Source organism: Oncorhynchus clarkii, unplaced genomic scaffold, assembly GCF_045791955.1.
Source record: "Oncorhynchus clarkii lewisi isolate Uvic-CL-2024 unplaced genomic scaffold, UVic_Ocla_1.0 unplaced_contig_12705_pilon_pilon, whole genome shotgun sequence".
NCBI classification, from domain to species: Eukaryota; Metazoa; Chordata; class Actinopteri; order Salmoniformes; family Salmonidae; genus Oncorhynchus; species Oncorhynchus clarkii.
Genome location: NW_027260909.1, coordinates 142490 through 163534, shown reverse-complemented (window position 1 = coordinate 163534; position 21045 = coordinate 142490). Strand labels below are relative to the sequence as shown.

At 44.3% G+C, this 21045-nt stretch overlaps 2 protein-coding genes across 4 annotated transcripts; one reads left to right on the top strand and one right to left on the bottom strand.

Moving 5' to 3' along the window:
• Positions 1-2183: 2183 nt before the first annotated feature.
• Positions 2184-6602, bottom strand: LOC139402200 (galectin-2-like). The gene is made up of 4 exons (XM_071146306.1): positions 6520-6602; positions 3992-4071; positions 3186-3345; positions 2184-2721 (listed from the first exon to the last, which is right to left on the bottom strand). The coding sequence occupies exons 1-4, from the start codon at positions 6520-6522 to the stop codon at positions 2575-2577; spliced, it is 390 nt and encodes a 129-aa protein (XP_071002407.1). The 5' UTR covers positions 6523-6602; the 3' UTR covers positions 2184-2574.
• Positions 6603-7179: 577 nt separating this feature from the next.
• Positions 7180-20276, top strand: LOC139402199 (GTP-binding protein 1-like). Of its 3 annotated transcripts, none has more exons than XM_071146304.1 (16): positions 7180-7226; positions 7480-7540; positions 7761-7953; positions 8793-8904; positions 10120-10300; positions 10510-10693; positions 10897-11061; positions 11213-11336; positions 11514-11628; positions 13398-13542; positions 13640-13822; positions 14141-14276; positions 14471-14649; positions 14861-14986; positions 18991-19037; positions 19373-20276. In XM_071146304.1, exons 1-16 carry the CDS (start codon positions 7208-7210, stop codon positions 19431-19433), a joined length of 2031 nt encoding a protein of 676 aa, XP_071002405.1. In that variant the 5' UTR covers positions 7180-7207; the 3' UTR covers positions 19434-20276. The 3 variants fall into 3 exon arrangements, with proteins under 3 accessions (XP_071002405.1, XP_071002403.1, XP_071002404.1); XM_071146302.1 differs by having other exon boundaries at positions 18987-19037; XM_071146303.1 differs by lacking the exon at positions 18991-19037.
• The last annotated feature ends 769 nt before the right edge of the window (positions 20277-21045 follow it).

Below are 21045 nucleotides of genomic sequence, written 5' to 3'. Positions count from 1 at the left end.
GTGGTTGTTTCCTGTGTGGAAAGCTTGTGGAAGGCGACCTGAAACGTTTGACCCAAGTTTTAAACAATTTAAAGGTAGTGCTACCAAATACTAATATAGTGCATGTAAACTTCTGACCCACTGGGAATGTGATGAAAGCTGAAATAAATCACTACTATTATTCTGACATTTCACATTCTTAAAATAAAGTGGTGATCCTAACTGACCCAAGGCAGGGAATATTTACTAGGTTTAAATGTATTTGGCTAAGGTGTATGTAAACGTATGACTACAACTGTATACGAACCATTTGGTCTGAATAACTTGTTGATTGATATTAATTGTCCTTCAACCGACAGTTACTTAATTAAGTTAACGTTACTTAATCACTTTAACTGAAAGTTAGTTACTTGAGTCCAGTTTATGTCAATCAATATCTAATCAAAAGCTGGTCCTCTGTTAACTGAATTATATTTGTCCTATACACATGTGTGAAATGGATAAGTGTTTTTTTACCCAACTCCCCCTGAGACACTCAGAGAGACACCTATCAGAGAGGGAGGTCACAGCCAATGATCAACGACAACCCTGGAGCAACTAGGGTTAAGTGCCTTGCTCACAGCCAATGATCAACGACGACCCTGGAGCAACTAGGGTTAAGTGCCTTGCTCACAGCCAATGATCAACGACGACCCTGGAGCAACTAGGGTTAAGTGCCTTGCTCACAGCCAATGATCAACGACGACCCTGGAGCAACTAGGGTTAAGTGCCTTGCTCACAGCCAATGATCAACGACGACCCTGGAGCAACTAGGGTTAAGTGCCTTGCTCACAGCCAATGATCAACGACGACCCTGGAGCAACTAGGGTTAAGTGCCTTGCTCACAGCCAATGATCAACGACGACCCTGGAGCAACTAGGGTTAAGTGCCTTGCTCACAGCCAATGATCAACGACGACCCTGGAGCAACTAGGGTTAAGTGCCTTGCTCACAGCCAATGATCAACGACGACCCTGGAGCAACTAAGGTTAAGTGCCTTGCTCACAGCCAATGATCAACGACGACCCTGGAGCAACTAGGGTTAAGTGCCTTGCTCACAGCCAATGATCAACGACAACCCTGGAGCAACTAGGGTTAAGTGCCTTGCTCACAGCCAATGATCAACGACGACCCTGGAGCAACTAGGGTTAAGTGCCTTGCTCACAGCCAATGATCAACGACGACCCTGGAGCAACTAGGGTTAAGTGCCTTGCTCACAGCCAATGATCAACGACGACCCTGGAGCAACTAAGGTTAAGTGCCTTGCTCACAGCCAATGATCAACGACGACCCTGGAGCAACTAGGGTTAAGTGCCTTGCTCACAGCCAATGATCAACGACAACCCTGGAGCAACTAGGGTTAAGTGCCTTGCTCACAGCCAATGATCAACGACAACCCTGGAGCAACTAGGGTTAAGTGCCTTGCTCACAGCCACATGAACAGATGTTTCACCTTGTCGGCTCTGGGATTAGAACTAGTAACGTTTTGGTTACGGGCCCTACGCCCTAACCGCTAGGCTGCCAGCCATCCTTGATAGCTTGTTGCTCAGCCTTAGTCATGACTCAGCATAGAATAACATATTTCGTAAAGAGAGTTAGCATTGAATTGGTATCAACCACTACCACTACTAAAAAGATACTAAAATTCCTAGAAGGCCAAGTGTGAGTTCACTCCACTGATGTTCTAGTTCACCCAGGAGACAGACAGACAGACAGGAGGCAGGCAGGCAAACAGGCAGATAGACAGGCAGGAGGCAGGCAGGCAGACAGACAGGATGCAGGCAAACAGACAGACAGGCAGGAGGTAGACAGACTGACAGGCAGGACAGTGACAATAGACTGTATAAGTGAGTACACTGACCTAGTGAGTTCACAGTCAATTATTTTATGGTGGGAGACCATGGTTAACACCCAGGCTACACTAGTGTGTGTGTGTGTGTGTGTGTGTGTGTGTGTGTGTGTGTGTGTGTGTGTGTGTGTGTGTGTGTGTGTGTGTGTGTGTGTGTGTGTGTGTGTGTGTGTGTGTGCAGAAGAGGATTAACACCCAGGCTACAGTCTAATAAACAGTAATGTGTCTCGCTCTGATGATGTCATGCCTGACCGCTGTACGAGTATGGGGGGGGGGGGGGGGTGAGAGAGAGAGGGAAAGAGAAAAAGAGAATACACTAAATCAAATCGAAGTTTATTGGCTGCGTACACAGATTTGCAGATGTTATTGCAGGTGCATTGGAATGCTTGTGATTCTATCTCCAACACTAGTGAGTAAGGAAATAAAGATTCAGCCTCTCGTTAAGGACATACCAAAAGTATTCAAAGATTATACAAAGGCCACATAAAGATATTGAAAACATTGTTTGCTTTCACGGAGGTTTTATTAACACATCTGGAATGGTCTCTCCACAGGTTTCTGGTAGAAGTGTGTTTGACAGTGGCGCCACCTAGTGGATTTTCCTCTCACTACACAACGTACACAATAAGAGCTCAGAGTTGGTATAAATAAATTCACAGGTATTGTTTCAAAGGATTTAGACAACTGTCAGAGGTTAAAGGTCAACCTCTATTTGATCTTGAAGCTGATGACCTTGACATCTCCGTCAACCATGATGTGTTTGTACTTGCAGTCGCCAAGGCGATTGGGGAAGTCCATCATGTGACCGTCTGGCAGCTTGATGTAGAACTGCTCATTGGTGAAGTTGAGGACCAGCTGGACGGAGGGATGAGAGAGAGAGAAAAGAGAGAGAGAGAGAAATGTTTAGAATCTAATTTACCAGCCATGTGTCTTGTAGTCTGCAGTCTGTAGCAGTCAGGCACGGGAGGCTAGAATCTTTGAGGCAAGTTATAATGATCTACTGCTTCATTTCTGTAGACGTTATTTGAATGGCTCCTGGTTAAGGACTTATTTGTAATGATTCAATTCAACAGTTAGGCGGGCTTACACTGGCTTCCTAGTGAGCCAAATCTATGAGCCATTGAGATGACTCTATCAGATGTACTTATACAATAGATGCTGTTATAATCACCAGTGCAGACTAACTGTGGACTCTATAACTGTTACATATTATATTTGCAGTTAGAGTCAACAGACTGTGTGACCAGACTGACCTATGACCAAATGTTAGACTGGTGATTATTACCTTATCACACACACACGCGAGCACACACACACACCTTGAACTGCTCTCCATCCTGGAAGGGGAAGTGACCTTCCTTGAGTTCGTCTCCCCAGCTTCCTCCAGACAGAGAGTTACACACGATGTGCCCGTGGCTGAAACGAGGGTTGAAGTGGAGGGCGTAGTTGTCACTGTCGTGGCCGATGTTGATGGTGAAACTATGGGGGGGGGTAGAGATGGAGGAGGGGGGAGATTTAGAGAGAGTGAGAGAAAGATAGGGAGAGATGGGGGGAGATAAAATGAAACAGGAAATGAGATATGATAATTCAGTCCAAAAAAAGTAACACAATAAGTTCTCCATGAGCGTGGTTTGTTTTTGCTTAGCCAAATTGAATTGAAACCATGTCAATAACCATGACAACCTTTTGGTATGTATATTGTGGGCTGCAAAGGCCCCCAATGTGACATCCAGGGCTACAAACACCGAAACCAGTAGTTGAAACCAGTAGTTGAAACCAATAGTTGAAACCAGTAGTTGAAACCAGTAGTTGAAACCAATAGTTGAAACCAATAGTTGAAACCAGTAGTTGAAACCAGTAGTTGAAACCAATAGTTGAAACCAATAGTGACTTGTACGTGCACTGTTTGCAGTGTTTCCCATATACACTTGGTGGGCTGCGAAATACCCGAAAAGTACAATCAGGGCTACAAGCACCAAAACATTGAATTGAAACCAAGAGTGTCAGGGTTCTGCTAAATCTTGGGAGTGAGAAGTGAGTGAGGCACTAGGAGTGTCTCAAGGACTAATGCTAGGGGAAACACTGTGTTGGGTTTGGGTTGAATGGTGAAGTGTCAGGATCTTACTTAGAGGCTCCAGACTTGGTCTTCCCTGTGAACGTCATCTCCTGACCCTGCTTGAAGGACATGTTTTCCACACGGAACGTCTAGGAAGGAGAAATTAGACAACTAAGGGGTTAACAAATGGGATAAATGCACAGTAATAAGCGTCTTACTGCACTGAGCTCATAGAAAACAGTTACCTTGCCAAATGAACAGTGCAAATAGCAGAGACTAAGAGTAAATGAGAAGTGGGGAAAATAAATCTCATTGGTCTGCAGAGTTTGGTTCCCATAACAGGGATAATGTTCATCTCGGCCCAGTTGATATGACGATGGAGTTGACATGACGATGGAGTTGACATGACGATGGAGCAATTAACCTTTAGTTGATCATCCTTAAGTGTCAATGACATCAGTATGAACGTTGTATGACCTTTGTGTTTTTGAAAACGTTGTTCCCCATAACGGACATGTACTACCTCATAAACGTTACAGCTCAGGAGGCTGCTGAGGGGAGGACATCTCATCATTACGGCTGGAAAGGAGTGAATGGAAAAGTATCAAACACGTGGAAAACCATGATGAGTTCCACACCACTCCATTCATTCAGTTCCAGTCATTACTATGAGCCCGTCCTCCCCAATTAAGATGCCACCAGCCACCTGTGTTTTCCAGATTCGTATCAGCATGTCTGTGGTGCACATGGAACCACGGTAACAGAACCTACGGTCAGGTTATCTTGTTCAGTGTTAATGATCAACCTTATTGGGGTAGTGAGTGAAACACCCATGGGCAATAAAACCATATCCTGGTCCCAGATCTGTTTGTACTAGACGACTCCTACGGTCATTGTCACGCCATGTTTGCACAATCATATCTGGGATCAGTCATAAAATACCGAACACAGGGTCATAAAAGCAGCGAAACAGGACCTAAACGTTGTTTGAATGCTGTTTGACCGTTGAGATGGTCAGGAAGTGGTCACAAGGAGACAGTGAAGTCATAAATGGTTTACAACAGTGAGACTAAAAAAAATAGAGGATGAAACTGGTGATTCAAAGACGAGCTAAGACCCTACCACACCCTCTGTCTGTACTACAATCCGTGGTGTGTGTGTGTGTGTGTGTGTGTGTGTGTGTGTGTGTGTGTGTGTGTGTGTGTGTGTGCGTGTGTGCGCGTGTGCACGTGTGTGCGTGTGTGTGTGACACTGCATCGTCAATGATGCTATTGACATTCACATAATACCTCCCTTCAAACAATCATTGATTGGATCTAATAAATGGTAGTCATTGTGTCCTCTGTATCAGTGGGTCAATGTCCCTGGTATCACATGGTAATAGTCACGTAGAAGATATGGTAGTTAGACCCTGGGCCGCACCTTGGAACACTGCATCACCTGTCTCTGTATCTCAGATCAATAATGACGTTAATCATCAAACAGGTGGAGTCTCCAGTCAATTCTCAAAAACTCTGTAATTCGTTGGGGATAGAATCCATTGACGTTGTACATTTCTTGTGGTTCAAAGCAACAAAGTTAGACACATTTATATTGTGACACAGAATATTTCTAGACTGCTGAACTATTGGGTATCCTACGGTCTACAACCCTAATCTAGCTCACCTGATTCTAATAATTAGCTGGTTTATAAGCTGAATCAGGTTAGTTACAACTGGGATTGGAGTGAAAACCTACAGGATGGTAGCTCTCCAGGAACAGAGTTTGAGTAGAAACCTACAGGAGGGTAGCTCTCCAGGAACAGGGTTGGAGTGAAAACTTACAGGAGGGTAGCTCTCCAGGAACAGGGTTGGAGTGAAAACCTACAGGAGGGTAGCTCTCCAGGAACAGGGTTGGAGTGAAAGCTTACAGGAGGGTAGCTCTCCAGGAACAGGGTTGGAGTGAAAACCTACAGGAGGGTAGCTCTCCAGGAACAGGGTTGGAGTGAAAACCTACAGGAGGTTAGCTCTCCAGGAACAGGGTTGGAGTGAAAACCTACAGGAGGGTAGCTCTCCAGGAACAGGGTTGGAGTTAAAACCTACAGGAGGGTATCTCTCCAGGAACAGGGTTAGAGAGCCCTGATCTAAAGGCTGTAGAATATACAGGTGTCATCCTCTTACTTTTTACAACCTTGAATCCAACTAATCTCCAGACTCACCTCTCACAGTAATTCAAAGTACATCAAGATAAGGAACACTATTGTAAAAGACTACAAAGAATCACATTTGGATTTTATGGACTGCCCCTGTAGTAGAAAGATAATATTGGCAATGAAAGTAATTTAATCACAGACTCATGTTAAATTCCAGTTGTCCCAAGGTTATGTGTACTGTGATAATAATAATAATCATGATAACACAGTATCAAGGCAAAACATCAATTTCAGGAGCTGCACACAAACTTTACCAGCTAACTCCCTGTCCCTCTACCTTGTATTGATGTGCCTTTGAAAGGGAGGTGTTTAAACAATGTATCTGATATGCTGTAGTGTGTAGATAGTTTGAAAGCAGAGAAAGTTGATAAAATAATAGTTCTGAATGAATTACAGTCATACATACCATCTTGGCGGACTTCTCAATGAAATCTCAGCAGAAAAAGCCTGAAAAGTGACAAAGTTTTCATTTTACAGTCTGGTATTGTAGAAAGGGCAGGGTTTAGAATTTTGTACTGGCGAATAAGAGAAGGAGTTGTAAAAGTGGTGACCAATCAGGGCCAATAATATCACTAGCCTACATTTCCAACCAAGCAATAGAAGGAAGCAGTGAAGGCTGCTGAGGGGAGGACTGCTCATAGTAATGACTGGAATGGAGTCAATGGAATGGTATCAACCACATGGAAACCATTCCAGACATTATTCCAGCCATTAACATGAGCCATCCTCCCCTTAGCAGCCTCCACTGGAAGATAGTCACATGTATTTGGAGTGAGTTGCCAGAGAATGTACCAAATGGCACCATATTCCTTATATGTTGTTTTTTATCGGGGCCCATAGAGCTCTGATCAAAAGTAGTGCACTATGTAGGGAATATGGTGCCATTTGGGACATATTTCTCAACAGGGTGGAGGGCTCTATCTATTAGATGTTTTTCCCTTTTCTTTTTTCATTCTTTCTCATTTCATTCTTCTCCCTTCCAGCCTGTAGTAGGGTGTTTCTGAGTCTTACACAACAAAACTGGACATTTTAGTGATTCATTTGATCCTTTCGAGTACAGTCAATGTAGGTGTCCATGCACTGTATTTTGACCAATGAAACTGCGATCTAGTGGTAAATATAGTTACTACACACATTACTTACCATACAGTATTATAATACTTTATTCAAATATTTGCTGTAAGGCGTTTCTATAATCGTGCACACACTATATTACGTGTGCATATGACTCATTGAAAGAGAGTCAAAACTCTAAGCGAAAAATGTATTGATTTTCTGTTTCAGTGAAATAATTCCATTCTGTGTTGAACACCTGTCAACGTTCAAGAACGGAGGGTAGCCAATCCTGTTTCTGTATTTAACATAGGGGCGGGCCACACTCATATAGGCTACCTAAAGCAAACCTTCTATGTACACTGCTACTTCTGGTATGTGGAATTTATATGTTTACTTAACATTACTAATACAACATGAATTGCTACGTAAAGAACGTTTTAGCCTAATTTAAACCGTAAGCAGTTGCTGTACACAATTGTTGCATGCATTGCATCATAATATGTTGGTGTCAGTAGCAAGCTTGATTTGTGAGCTAATGTTAGCTTAGCTATGTTATGCTAGCAGTTTGCAATTTAATTACTTTTTCTGAAGGTTTGGGGAGATGGCGTCGTTGGCAGCAATAGAGCCAGGGCTAAGCCCGGGGACATTACCGAAAGAGGAATCAGTAGTACCAGTTTCTATATTCGCACCGGACTGTGGGGATGACCTTTCAGGGACAGAGTGCTTCGAAGACGGAGAGAATGTTAACGGCGAGTCCGAGGATCATTTAGACTTTACTAGCAAGGTAGGCCCTGCTCTCGACTCAGCTAAAGCTAGCTACATGGCATATGCATGCGTAGATTTCAATTTTACATCAGCTTTAACAAAAATATGTTGCTATTTTTTTTATGAAAATGACAATTTTATAATGACATTTAATATGGTTGAAGTATGACCGGACATGTATCTTTTCGAGTGACCAGTACCCACCAAAACATGCAATGGTGAATGAATGACACGTATATAGGTGCCACTCTGTGTAGACACAACAGTTGGCGAAAGAACCAAGGATGATTTGACCAGATCATCCAGTCCTCGGGGGCCTGATTTGGTGTCACACTTTCCTCCACCCCTAGCAAACACAGCTGATTTAAACTAGTTTTATTCTAAACTGAAGACCATTATTAGTTGATTATTGGAGTCAGGCCTGAAACCTGTATTTATCTTGCAAATATAATTTATTTCAAATAATAAAGTGTGGATTAAACATCAGTATGTTCATAATTGCATGAATCATCATGCATGTGCACATTTACAACCCTGGTCAGGCTTGCCAGAAACTAGGCTACGTCATTGTAACGTCAACAAACGACCCAGGCCTAGCTTCTAGCTACTTGCTTCAATATTTGAATGCTGTCTGTCTGGCCGTTCTTACTTTGTTTTGGTAGTGTTATTCTGCCCTGTCCTCTACTGGACATAAACTGTAATGTTTTTTTATTTTATTTACATTGTAAATTTAGATGTATCACAGAGTCCAGTTTACAATAAAATGTTGTTGTAAACACTTATCTAAGTTTCTGTCAATTATCAAACAACCATAACACCAGTGAATGAACCTAAACATATATTTTCTCTCTTTCCTAGCTGACTCTGGTCAGCCCCACAGGAGAACAGTATGACTCGTTACTACGGCAACTCCGAGAGAGGATGGATGAAGGATGTGGGGAGACCATTTATGTGGTGGGAGTGGGCTCAGGTGAGAAGGGATAACCTACTTTCCTACCTTATATCCGGGCCATATACCTAAACCACACAACAGAACACATGGTGCTCATGTGTAAACATCTCCAATAAACACAGATCAATGGTGACCCCCTTACAGAACACAGACCTGATGTCCCAGATCAGTTGTGCTTTTTGTCAGTTGTTTAAACACAAACAGATCTGAGACCAGTCAGGCTGGTCCCAGATTGCAGGTTGACTAGGCTACTCGTGCGCAGGTTGACTAGGCTACTCGTGCGCAGGTTGACTAGGCTACTCGTGCGCAGGTTGACTAGGCTACTCGTGCGCAGGTTGACTAGGCTACTCGTGCGCAGGTTGACTAGGCTACTCGTGCGCAGGTTGACTAGGCTACTCGTGCGCAGGTTGACTAGGCTACTCGTGCGCAGGTTGACTAGGCTACTCGTGCGCAGGTTGACTAGGCTACTCGTGCGCAGGTTGACTAGGCTACTTGTGCGCAGGTTGACTAGGCTACTCGTGCGCAGGTTGACTAGGCTACTCGTGCGCAGGTTGACTAGGCTACTCGTGCGCAGGTTGACTAGGCTACTCGTGCGCAGGTTGACTAGGCTACTCGTATTGCCTGGGGTTAGTTGGCCTGGGGTTAGTTGAACCTACATGCAGTTCAACACAGAGAGGGTGCATCAGTTGTCACAATATAAGAGGTATTTTCGTATTATGTATTATAAGTGTATTATAAGCAACAACAACAAAATGTTTTAATGGTTTTTCTTTACCGATGCATGCTACATTTGGATCGGTCTGGAGTCCACTGAGCGATGTACTTGTATCGGTCTGGAGTCCACTGAGCGATGTACTTGTATCTTAAACACTTGAATTGGGAACCAAGGCATATCGGTGTATGTAACATCCTTAGCCAGTTAAGTCTGAGAAACACTAGCTAACTTGTTTATCTTGATTTAACCCTTTAATGGTCAGTTGGCAAAACGACAAGCCTCCACCTTCTCAGCTTCTGCTCCATTGTTCCTTTAATTTGCCCAAACTTTAATGGAACTACTATAGCTACATTACCTGATGTAAACTGGGAATGCAGTCAAGTGCCCTGTAATTAAGGCCTTATGTCTGGGTAAAGACACAGCATGGGCGTTCTCAGAGTAATGGGCCGTGTGGTTAGTGTGACTTTCTATCTCCTTACATCCACCCTCTCTCCTGCTTCCCCCCGTTTCTTCATCAGACGGAGGTGACTATGGTCTGGACGAGGGGGACATGGAGGCGTCAGTGGCCACGGTTCAATCCCTGTGTGAGCAGATAGAGGCAGACATGATCCTGCTGAGAGAACGTAGCGACGCAGGGGGGAAAGTACGAGACTACCTCATCCGCCGACGGGTCGGAGAGGAGGACTTCCTGGAAGTGAGGTGAGGGTGGGGAGTTAAAGACGACCTCATCCGCCCGACAAGTCGAGAGAGGGAGAATGGGATGCCAGGAGGGGGGACATTCGTCAATTTATTATTAGGTCTCAGAGGGAGAAGAAGTTGGTTTGCTGTCAGGATCAGTGTTCTGCAACATTTGGTGTTGCACATAACAGCTCTCTGTCCTTTAACTTCTCTCTCCCCTTCCCATACAGGGTGGCGGTGGTGGGTAACGTGGATGCCGGTAAGAGCACCCTGCTGGGGGTGTTGACCCACGGGGAGCTGGACAACGGCAGGGGGTTCGCCAGGCAGAAACTCTTCCGACACAAACATGAGATGGAGAGCGGCAGGACCAGCAGTGTGGGGAACGACATCCTGGGCTTCGACCAGGAGGGACATGTAAGATAATGACTTGGGGTTGACTTAGGAGTCTCTAAGGACATTTAAGTTAGATACGGATGACATAGGCAGGAGACGGAGAGTGACAGGACCAGCAGTATTCAAAACGTAAACAAAGCTGACTTAGAGCCGGGTCCATTTTGACCCTAGCGTGTTGTCCAGCACTCTGATTTAAACCAACCTCTCTCGGTCTCTGCTCCTAGGTGGTGAATAAGCCAGATAATCACGGGGGCAGTCTGGACTGGACTAAGATCTGTGAGAGGTCCTCTAAGGTCATCACCTTCATAGATCTGGCCGGCCACGAGAAGTACCTGAAAACCACTGTGTTTGGAATGACCGGACACCTACCAGACTTCTGTATGCTCATGGTGAGAGACGGGGGTGGTGTGTTTGTGTTTTCGCTCACACATGGTCAGTTGCTTATCACCACAGACATTTACTGTGTCAGTGACTTTGCTCATCCTCTTTCTCTCGTTCACTCTTCTACATCTCTCTCCTTCCTTTCCTCTCTCTCTCTAGGTGGGCAGTAATGCAGGTATTGTAGGGATGACCAAGGAGCATCTAGGTTTGGCTCTAGCCCTGAATGTACCAGTCTTTGTAGTGGTCACCAAGATAGACATGTGTCCAGCCAACATCCTAGCAGGTGAGAGATGGACTGTGGAACCTGGCCCTGTTCAGATCATTAAAACATGATAATCGTAGTGAAATGTAACTTCTTTTTTAATTTTTTTTGGAAAGCACCAGTTCCTCCCCGTTAGTCTGTTTGTTTAACAAATGAACACACACAATGTGTGTTAATAATTGTGTGTGTATTTCCCAGAGACACTGCATCTGTTACAGAGGTTACTGAAGTCCCCAGGATGTAGAAAGATCCCCGTACTGGTTCAAAACAAAGATGACGTTATCGTCACTGCATCCAACTTCAGCTCAGAGAGGTAAATAGCACTGAATTAACAGTTTCCTTGTGGTTTTGGTGGTCCTTTTCCTCATTTCATCTGAACAGTTTGTGTGTAAGATGGCGCCGACAGGCATGGCAGCTCTGCTTCTAGCTCCTAAGCAAATTTGCAGTATTTTTGTTGGGATGTGTGTTATTTCTTACGATATTGGCCCAGAATGTTTTTTGTGTTATTACATACAGCCAGACAACTTTTGGATATCAGAGCGGCGGTAACTCCCCAGCGACCCAAACAGAAATGAGACTTTTCTGAATTGCATCCTTTGTTTGCAACCCCCAAGGCAACTAAATGTATCCCAGAGGCTGCTCCAAAACATCACCGGGCAGAAGAGGTGTTTGGAGTGGACTTCTATATTCTAACACGGGAGGCGTGCACACCATCCACCGACTCCGAGTATATTACTCGCTAATGTTCAGTCCCTGGACAATAAAGTAGATGAGCTCAGGGACTGTATGTTACTCGCTAATGTTCAGTCCCTGGACAATAAAGTAGATGAGCTCAGGGACTGTATGTTACTCGCTAATGTTCAGTCCCTGGACAATAAAGTAGATGAGCTCAGGGACTGTATGTTACTCGCTAATGTTCAGTCCCTGGACAATAAAGTAGATGAGCTCAGGGACTGTATGTTACTCGCTAATGTTCAGTCCCTGGACAATAAAGTAGATGAGCTCAGGGACTGTATGTTACTCGCTAATGTTCAGTCCCTGGACAATAAAGTAGATGAGCTCAGGGACGGTAACATACTCTGTTTCATGGAATCATGGCTCTCCATATAGACTGTCCCTGTCCATACAGCCAGCTGGGTTCTAGGCACATCACGCAGATGGGAATAAGGAACTCTCCTAGAAGAAGAAAGGCGGAGGTGTATGTTTCATGAGGAGGAGGTGAGGGCCCTGGCGGAGTGGTCCTAGGGAAATCACCTCAACGTCAACAAAACAAAGGAGCTGATCGTGGTCTTCAGGAGACAGGGAGCACACCTCCCATCCACATCAACAGGAATGCATTGGAGAAGGTGAAAAGCTCTCCCTGCTCTCTGTCCTCGGTTCCTTAGCGTACTCATCACTGACAATCTGAAATGGTCCACCCACACAGATAGTGTGGCGAAGGCATTGTAACAGCACCTCTTCAAACATAGGAAGCTGAAGAATTGTGGCTTGTCCCCTAAGAACCTCACAGCTGCACTGCCTGCAACCGCAGAGCTCTCCATAGGGTGGTGCGGTCTGCCCAACGCGTCACTGGGGAACCACTGCCTGCTCTCAGGACACCTACAGCACCCGATGTCACAGGAAGGCCAAAAAGATCTTTCCTGAACTTCGTCACTGTCACTAGCTGGCTACCACCCGGTTACTCAACCCTGCACCTTAGAGGCTGCTGCCCTATACACATAGACATGGAATCACTGGTCATGTTAATGTTTACATAATGTTGTACCCATTTCATATGTTAATATACTGTATTCTTGTCAATGCCACTCTGACATTGCTCATCCTAATATTTATATATTTCTTAATTCCATTCTTTTATTTTGAGGTTTGTGTGTAATGTTGTGAATTGTTAGATACTACTGCACTGTTGACGCTAGGAACACAAGCATTTCGCTACACCCGCAATAACGATCTGATTTTTTTTTTGTATGTGACCAATAACATTTGAATTGATTTATGGGTAACGTATGTTGTCTTAATCCTCCACTCTTTCCTTTCTCTTCTCCCTCCTCCCCTCTCTCTCTCTCTGTGTCTCTCCCCTAGGATGTGTCCAATCTTCCAGGTCTCCAATGTGACAGGAGACAACATGGATCTTCTGAAGATGTTCCTCAACCTACTGTCTTCTAAAACCTCCTATAGAGAAGATGAGCCTGCCGAGTTCCAGATCGATGACACCTACTCAGTACCGGTTAGTACACACCACACACACACAACCATCAGCACCACACACACACACTAATCATTTAACAAGCTGTGTTGTATTGACGTCTCCTATCTGTCCTCAGGGTGTGGGCACAGTAGTGTCCGGCACTACTTTACGTGGATTGATACGACTGAATGACACGCTGCTGCTCGGCCCAGACCCCCTGGGCAGTTTCCTCTCCATCGCTGTCAAATCTATCCACCGCAAGAGGATGCCTGTCAAAGAGGTCCGGGGAGGACAGACCGCCTCCTTCGCGCTCAAAAAGGTGTGTTTTTACGCGTCTGATTGTAAGGCTACAACCACACAGAGACACAATAACACAGATGAAGTGGTACATGCATTCATAAATTGTCTGCTTTTGTGTCAAAAGATGAAGTCAGCAACTTTCAAATAAGTTGCAGATGTAAAAAGATGGACCATTTGTTTTTCTCCAGAAAATTCTCTCCATAATCCATTAATGGATGACTCCCATTGGGAAAAAACATCCTCAATCAGCACATTTCTGACAGTCTGTCCTAATGTTTCTCTCCTCTTCCCCTCTCCGGCCCCTTTTTCACCCCCCTCCCTCTTTCTTCTCCTCCAGATCAAGCGTTCCTCCATCAGGAAGGGGATGGTGATGATCTCTCCCAGACTAACACCTCAGGCTACCTGGGAGTTCATGGCTGAGATACTGGTCCTGCACCACCCCACCACCATATCCCCACGATACCAGGCTATGGGTGAGCGGCTTTCAAACGTGTGGGTGTGTTCATGGTTGCTTGTATACTGTGGCGATGCTCAATTTAGCATTAAAGTTTCAGCTATATTCATATTAGGCCTTTGTCTTGTCACACAATCACACAAAAATGGGACCCGTCCAGTTGCTATGCCACTGGTATGTCAATAGTTATTTTTCTGACTTTCTCTCCCTCAGTGCACTGTGGCAGCATCAGACAGACAGCCACCATTCTGACCATGAACAGAGACTGTCTACGTACCGGGGACAAGGCCTCAGTCCACTTCAGATTCATCAAGACCCCCGAGTACCTCCACACAGACCAGAGACTGGTGTTCAGAGAGGGACGCACCAAGGCTGTGGGCACCATCACCAAGGTCTGGGGTTATGAATGGTCATACGTTTATAAAAGGTCATGGAGCATTAAACCCCCTTAGAAACATTTCACAATGTTACAATAACTCACTGTCTCTTCACCAGCTTTGTCGTGTGTGTGTGGGGTCAAGTGTTATGAAGGGCTTATACCTTTATTCTAAAGCGTCCCAGACTACCTCCTAACTAACTCCACCTGTACGTGTGTCTCTCCAGCTGCTCCAGTCAGTCACCAAGGCCCAGCAGGCCAAGATGCAGTCCACTAAGAAGGGCACCACGTCAGCCAATGAGGAGGCAGGATCGGCACCGCGGCCTGACAGCCCCAGCGCAGGACAGCTACCGGTGAGCTACCGGGGTAGGGAGGGGCTTAGACTGAACAACTGGTTAAGAAAGGGACTACCCTGCGTTCATAACCAAGATGGAAGGTGGTATTTACCACATAGGACTGGGAAAGATCCACTTGAACGACCCTCCTACTGGTAATTACTAGTGGGGAAACTCATCTATCATCCCTGAGCTCTGACTTCTCCCACATCCTGACCTCTGTCACCTACTAAGGAAATGACCTATAACAGCATTTTTGTCAGTTAAAGGCAACAGCAAAACATTATTTATAAAAATAGTTTATCTATGAATATGTTTTTTTTAATATGACTTGGTTTACAAGCAAGATTATGGTGGATGCAGCTTGTTGGCCATTAGCCAATCAGCTTTTCTCAACAAGTTCAAAGCACGTGAATGCATCCAACTGGTATTCACGACTTCACAACTGGCAATTAACGCCTTCCCACTTGGTTATGAATGCAGCATTAGACATGAAGGAGGGGCTTAGACAGAACACTTGTGTACAGCCACGACACAGGACAGCTACTGCTCAGCTACCTGGAGGCCGAGGCTTAGAAACAACACCTGGAGGAGGGAGGGTCTTGGACAGAGATGTAATTCCCAATTCTACATGTCAGACAATCATCTGTTCTACACAAACTATTTCTAACTAAGGGAGGGGGTTAGAGAACATCCTGAAGTAAGAGGTCAAAAAATGACTTGCTAGAAGAGTAGGAGGAAAGTTAAACTCTGCATTGTGTGTTGAGTGACTGAATGGTGTGTGTGTGCAGACCTGCCAACATACAGCATTCTCTGTCCATGTAAGAGATCTGAGTTAATAGTACACAGAAATGAAAGTGGCCTGAATTTTATTTTTTAAATTTGAAATAAAAATACATCCACTGAGTGACTCTAACATCCTGATTCTCGAGCTGCACCACACAGACATGTACGGAGTTTGTGTCAACGGACATGGAGATTAATACATTGTTATTGGATGTACAGTTGAAGTCAGAAGTTTACATACGGTTAGGTTGGAGTCATTAACTTATTTTTCAACCACTCCACAAATGTCTTGTCCTAACCGACTTGCCAAAACTATAGTTTGTTAACATCTACTTTGCATGACACAATTCATCCAACAACTGTTTACAGACAGATTGTTTCACTTTTAATTCACTGTATCACAATTCCAGTGGGTCAGAAGTTTACATACACTAAGTTGACTGTCTTTAAACAGCTTGGAAAATTCCAGAAAATGATGTCATGGCTTTAAAAGCTTCTGATAGGCTAATTGACATCATTTGAGTCAATTGGAGGTGTATCTGTGGATGTATTTCAAGGCCTACCTTCAAACTCAATGCCTCTTTGCTTGACATCATTGGAAAATCAAAAGAAATCTGCCAAGACCTCAATGTTTTTTGTTGTAGACCTCCACAAGTCTGGTTCATCCTTGGGAGCAATTTCCAAACTGAAGGTACCACGTTCATCTGTACAAACAATTGTACGCAAGTATAAACACCATGGGACCACGCAGCCCTCATACCGCACAGTAAAAATAGTCCTATATCAACATAACCTGAAAGGCTGCTCAGCAAGGAAGAAGCCACTACTCCAAAACCGCCATTAAAAAAAAAGCCAGACTACGGTTTGCTACTGCACATGGGGACAAAGATCATACTTTTTGAAATAAAAATAGAACTGTTTGGCCATAATGACCATTGTTATGATTGTAGGAAAAAGGGGGAGGCTCGCAAGCCGAAGAACACCATCCAAACCGTGAAGCACGGAAGTGGCAGCATCATGTTGTGAGGGTGCTTTGCTAAAAGATGGCCTGGTGCACTTCAGAAAATAGATGGCATCACGAGGTAGGACAATTATGTGGATACTTGAAAGCAACATCTCAAGACCTCAGTCAGGAAGTTCAAGCTTGGTCGCAAATGGGTCTTCCAAATGTACATTGACCCCAAGCATACTTCCGAAGTTGTGTCAAAATGGCTTAAGGACAACAAAGTCAAGGTATTGGAGTGGCCATCACAAAGCCCTGACCTCAACCTATAGAAAATTTGTGGGCAGAACTGAAAAAGCATATGCGAGCAAGGAGGCCTGTTATTCAGTTATTACACCCACACTGCTCGCCCTCGTCAACAAGCGTCTGTGTTACCAAGGGCTAAAATAGAACTCCTTTCTATTTCTGATGCAGATCACGCTTCAAGTCCTGCCTCTCCCATCTCCTCATTGGTTTATAGAAGCAGGTACCCACGTGCCATCTCCTCATTGGTTATACCCACGTGGGTGATTGAAAGACCAAGCAACGCAGGTGTAGAAGCACGGTGGCTAGGAAAAACTCCCTAGAAAGGCCAGAACCTAGGAAGAAACCTAGAGGAACCAGGCTATGAGGGGTGGCCAGTCCTCTTCTGGCTGTGCCGGGTGGAGATTATAACAGAACATGGCCAAGATTTTCATAAATGACCAGCATGGTCAAATAATAATAATCACAGCAGTTGTCGAGGGTGCAGCAAGTCAGCACCTCAGGAGTAAATGTCAGTTGTCTTTTCATAGCCGATCATTAAGAGTCTCTCTACCGCTCCTGCTGTCTCTAGATAGTTGAAAACAGCAGGTCTGGGACAGGTAGCACGTCCGGTGAACAGGTCAGGATTCCATAGCTGCAGGCAGAACAATTGAAACTGGAGCAGCAGCACAGCCAGGTGGACTGGGGACAGCAAGGAGTCATCATGCCAGGTAGTCCTGAGGCATGGTCCTAGGGCTCAGGTCCTCCGAGAGAAAGAAAGAGAGCATACTTAAATTCACACAGGACACCCGATAAGACAGAAGTACTCCAGATATAACAAACTGACCCTAGCCCCCCGACACATAAACTACTGCAGCATAAATACTGGCGGCTGAGACGGGAGGGGTCAGGAGACACTGTGGCCCCATCCGATGACACCCCCGGACAAGGCCAGACAGGAAAGATATAACCCCACCCACTTTGCCAAGGCACAGCCCCCACAGACATGCTGAGTGCCATTGTTACCAAGAAGGTTTCAATGATTGCCAGAAGAACTGTTTGCCACAGAGAAGTCTACCCTGATGCCCTGCTGCGTAAGGCTAAATCTGCTAGCTACCAGGCAAATCTGTCTAGGAAATGACTTCCTGAACAGATTTGTTCTCACTCGCTGTTTCCTATCATAGCTTTTCCGTTTTTAATTATGGAGAACATGTTTATTTCATGCTCTGCTTCAAACATTTTTCATATCAGTCATTTTTTTTTATTGTGGATGAGACATTTGTAAATTTTGTACCTAAACAACTTGTTATTTGTTTAATAAAATTACTCCAAGAATAATGGTCCTTTTGTGTTCTTTCTAATCAGATATTGTTAGTGACTTTTACCATGTGTGTAAATGGAATGCTGTCAAGAGTATTCCACACTTTTTATAGACCTGATGTGGTACAATTCTATACTTGCGATCAGACTCACAAACAGCGGGGGGGGGGGGGGGGGGTAACCCCAATTTGGCGCGTGCGTATGGTACTCTAAAATATGCTGTGTGCGTATTGTACTCTAAAAGTTGGACAGGTTGGTGTGTGTCGTACCAGCAGCTTTCTTCTCTTTTCCAATATGCTGGCTAATCTCTCTTCCGATGCCCCTCCATCTCGTTTCACTCTTTCTTTATCCTGCGCTTTTATGATTGTTCATCACCCGGTCTTTCACAATCCCTCTTTTCAAAATGTCCTCCCTTTCCTTGACCCTCACACTCGTCTGCCAATATCCCTCTCTGCCGCTCTCAATTTTCATTCCACTTACCGGTACATCTTTTTTCCTCCTCATCCCACTTTCGTTCACTCCTCTCCTCCATTATCGTCGGCCCCATCACTCGTTCCTCTCATCTTTCCTGACCTCCGTCCATTAAACTTGTCTCCCCGTCCCCTCCTTAACACTTTGCCCATCCGTCACTCTTTCGTTCTCCTTCACTCTCTCTCCCTCGTCTGTCTGGTTGTCTGTCTGCGTCAGACAGTGGGGGAGGAGGAGACGCTATGTAAAGACGGCAACAAAGAGAACCAGGTAAACGGAACGAGGGAAGGAAACACCAGTTTGTCTTAAATGGAAGTCATGGCAGTACTTCTTTATCCCAACACTAAAGAGTGTTTTCCTGTGCAGCATGAACTTCGACTTCTAAAAGTACTGAAAAGGTTATTTACTTGAATGAAAACATTAAAATGATGTTTAAGCCTGAACTAATGTTGTGTAATAAAAAAAGTTAAATTAAATTTTCAATGAGAATTTCTCTTTTTTTTTTTTTAAGTAAAAAAAGTTTCTAAAAGTTAGAGGTGGTCATAAATTGTGTGCTTGGCTTAACATTTAGTAACACTTGTTCTGTTGTGACTGTTCTCCTCCAGCCCAAGTCAGGAGGTGGAGGCAGGAGGAGAGGGGGTCAGAGACACCGAGGAAAAGCCCTGAACAGCACAGCCTCACCAACATCACAACAACACACACCAGCTGCAGCAGGAGTGGGCACCACTGCCTAACCCCCCCCCCCACACCATCTCCTCTCCTTCCTCTCTCGCTACTCTCGTCTACATCCACTCTTCTATATCTCCTCCTCTACATCTGGTTTTGTAATCATTCTTGTTCCAATTAGGGGAGAAGGAATGAATGTAGCAAAGAAAAGGGGGACGAGAAGTGAAACATGCGTTAATCCTAAATGACACAGCTTACCATGTCCATCCCAGTTAGATCACCATTACAGAGTAGTTCTAGAACATCGTTAAAAGTCACTATGGCTTCTATGGCAACTAACGACTGAACTGGCTCCTGGAAAATAGCAGAAAGAAGCAGTTGACTCAATCTAACAGACACGGTGTAGTAATAGAAACGAACAAGGTTTTTATTACAGATTCATTATGTAGACAGGAAACGAATGGTGTTCAGGCACTGAGATCTGTTGTCTTAAGGGGTCGTCATCCAGTAATAATGACTGACTCCTGATTCAATCTAACAGGAAATAAATGGTGTCGTTCACAAGGTTTAGATGAAATCTAACAAACCGGACATGGCATAGGAGTCATAAGGTTTATATTTGTTATTCCATTCGTCATTATTTAGACAGGAGAGGAATAGTGTACTCCAAGGTCTCCATTCAATCTAATAGAACAGGATAGGTGTAGTTCAGACACGGGATAGTCCTACCTAACCAACCCCAAGGACAATGTTCACTAGGCTCATACACTGCCATCTGACTATACATAAAACAGTGGTTCTGAAACATTTGGATCAGGACTCACTGTAGGTCATGTTTTGTTCTATTTTTGCCCTGGCTGTATTTTAATAGGAAAAACAACTAATTTGGGCCTTGGAAAACCTGGTATACAAAACCTATCATTTAGATGTGTGCCTTTTAGATATCTGCCCAAAAAAAGCATTGAGTGGAAACGATGAAAGCTGTGTTTTTAAATAGTGGATTTTGGTCTTGTAGCTCACTTCATTTCTCCATTGTTCAAATGGGTGCAAAGTTCGTTCAAAGTTCTGTCCATCTTTTGCAGTCAGAAATGTTGACGCGTGCTGAAAAACACAGACCGCATATCTGTTCTATAATTAATTTCAATAGATTTGGGAATCGTTGCTCCGCTACCCTTGTAGCGTGTTCTGTGTTGGATCATTTATTTGGCTTTCATAGATGAAAGGGTTTGGAAAATCCAAGAAGGCTAATGCGGCTTAAAAGTATTTCAGGAGGATTTAGAAGTTTTCCATGTTATCCTCCATACCCTCTCAAGGACATTGTTTGAGCCCAAAAACGCAGGCGGAATAGTAGTTTTAAGATTTGTTGTTTTATTCAGTTTCTAGTCATGCACACCTTCTATAAAATTTGTTGGCGGAACTAGGGTTTTTGGGATTGAAGATTTTAGGTTAATCCATTTCCATACTTGATATGATTCAAATTTATTTTTTCTAAGCTTTGATATGGTTTTATCAGTTGGTGTGAGCATTTTTATTTTGGGTTTGGATTGGGACAGGTTTCAGTGGTGGAAGGCTTGGATTGGTTGTTACCACCAGGCAGAAGTTACACTTTAGT